This window comes from Hylaeus volcanicus, unplaced genomic scaffold, assembly GCF_026283585.1.
Source record: "Hylaeus volcanicus isolate JK05 unplaced genomic scaffold, UHH_iyHylVolc1.0_haploid 9991, whole genome shotgun sequence".
Classification (NCBI taxonomy): Eukaryota; Metazoa; Arthropoda; class Insecta; order Hymenoptera; family Colletidae; genus Hylaeus; species Hylaeus volcanicus.
The window spans coordinates 3,840-5,339 of NW_026532100.1; the positions used below are offsets into that span (position 1 = coordinate 3,840).

Here is a 1,500-nt window from a genome sequence, read left to right on the forward strand (position 1 = left end):
GGCGGCTCCCATGAGGGCCCTCCTGGCGGCTGGCGGCCTGCTCGTCGGCTGGTCGTCCACCCGAGTGGAGGCCTTGCTTCAGGTGCCTGGAGCTCGGGCACGTGCGGCAGAAATGCCCCCTCGAAGCGGACCGCGGGGACCGGTGCTACAGGTGCGCCGGTGCGGGCCACCGGGCACGTGAGTGCACGGCGCCCATACGCTGCCCGGTCTGTGCTGACCTGGGCAGGCCAGCCGACCACCGGCTCGGGGCCAAAAAATGTGCCCCTCCACCGCCAAAGCAGGGGAGGAGGGCTCGCGTGACGACCCCGAGTTCGGGCGAATCTACGCCGGTCAATCGACCGGCGGCAGATGCGCCGGCCGAGGCGCTGCGGGCGAGATCGCCCGCTGCGATGGAGGGAGGATCCGGCCCGGGGGAGGCCATGGACATGGCCTAAAGTTCATGCCCCCGGTCCGGATCCTCCAAGCCAACATCAACCTCTCGGCCAAGGCGCAGGACTTATTTATCCACTGCCTGGCCGAGTTAGGTGTGGGGTTGGCGGTCGTCGCGGAGTCATACCGCGTCGCCGACCGCCCGAACTGGGTGACCGACGCGTTGGGCTCCGTGGTGATAGTGGGCGGCGACACCGCGGCCATCCGCGTGTTCGCCCGCGCCAACGGGTTCGTCGGGGCGGAGTGCGGCGGCTTGGCCCTGATCGGGGTCTACGCCCCTCCGAGTGCCCCCCTCGCGGCGTTCGAGTGGCTGCTGGACAGGGTCCGGGACGCATTGTCCCGCTCTCCAGTAGCCCGAACGCTTGTGCTGGGCGACTTCAACGCCAAGTCCACGACGTGGGGTGGCCCAGCAACGGACGCGAGGGGTCGGGCAGTGCTGGAGTGGGCGGCGAGGACGGACCTCCGACTGCTTAACCGGGGGTCCGTGAGCACGTGCGTGCGGTGGCAGGGCGAGTCGATCGTCGACTTGTCGTGGGCGACGCCTGCCGCCGCGCGTCTCGTGTCGGGATGGAGGGTAGCGGAGGAGGTGGAGTCCGTCAGTGACCACCTCTACATCCTTATGGATGTCTCCGCTGCCCCTCAGTACCATCCCGCTCGCGGACCCGCGCCGGGCCGACCGCCGCGCAGATGGGCGCTGAAGCGCTTGGAGAAGGACGCCCTGATGGCGGCTGCCCTCGCCGCGTCCTGGCCGGATGCCCTGGCTGGACCGGTCGCGGACGTCGATCGGTAAGCTGACGGCGGTGTGCGACGCCGCCATGCCCCGAGCCAAGAAGCTTCCGAGGCGGGCCGCTTACTGGTGGAGCGACGAGATTGCCGCGCTGCGTGCTACATGCACGAGGGCCCGCCGGAGACGGAACCGCGACCCGGCGAGGGAGGCGGCGCTGTATGAGGTCTACCGAGAGGCCACGATGGACCTCCAGCGCGCCATCAGGAGGGCCAAGGCGAGCGCCTGGGGAGAGCTCCTCGGGACTCTGGACAAGGATCCATGGGGGCCGCATGCGCCCGGCCGCC

The 1,500-nt window shown here is 70.2% G+C and overlaps 1 protein-coding gene across 1 annotated transcript; it reads left to right on the forward strand.

The window, feature by feature from the left end:
- Nucleotides 1-256: 256 nt before the first annotated feature.
- On the forward strand, nucleotides 257-1,215 carry LOC128882309 (uncharacterized; the record flags this gene model as incomplete). Its single annotated transcript, XM_054133888.1, has 1 exon — nucleotides 257-1,215. A coding segment is annotated over exon 1 (959 nt), but the record flags the coding sequence as incomplete, so codon positions are not given.
- Nucleotides 1,216-1,500: the final 285 nt, after the last annotated feature.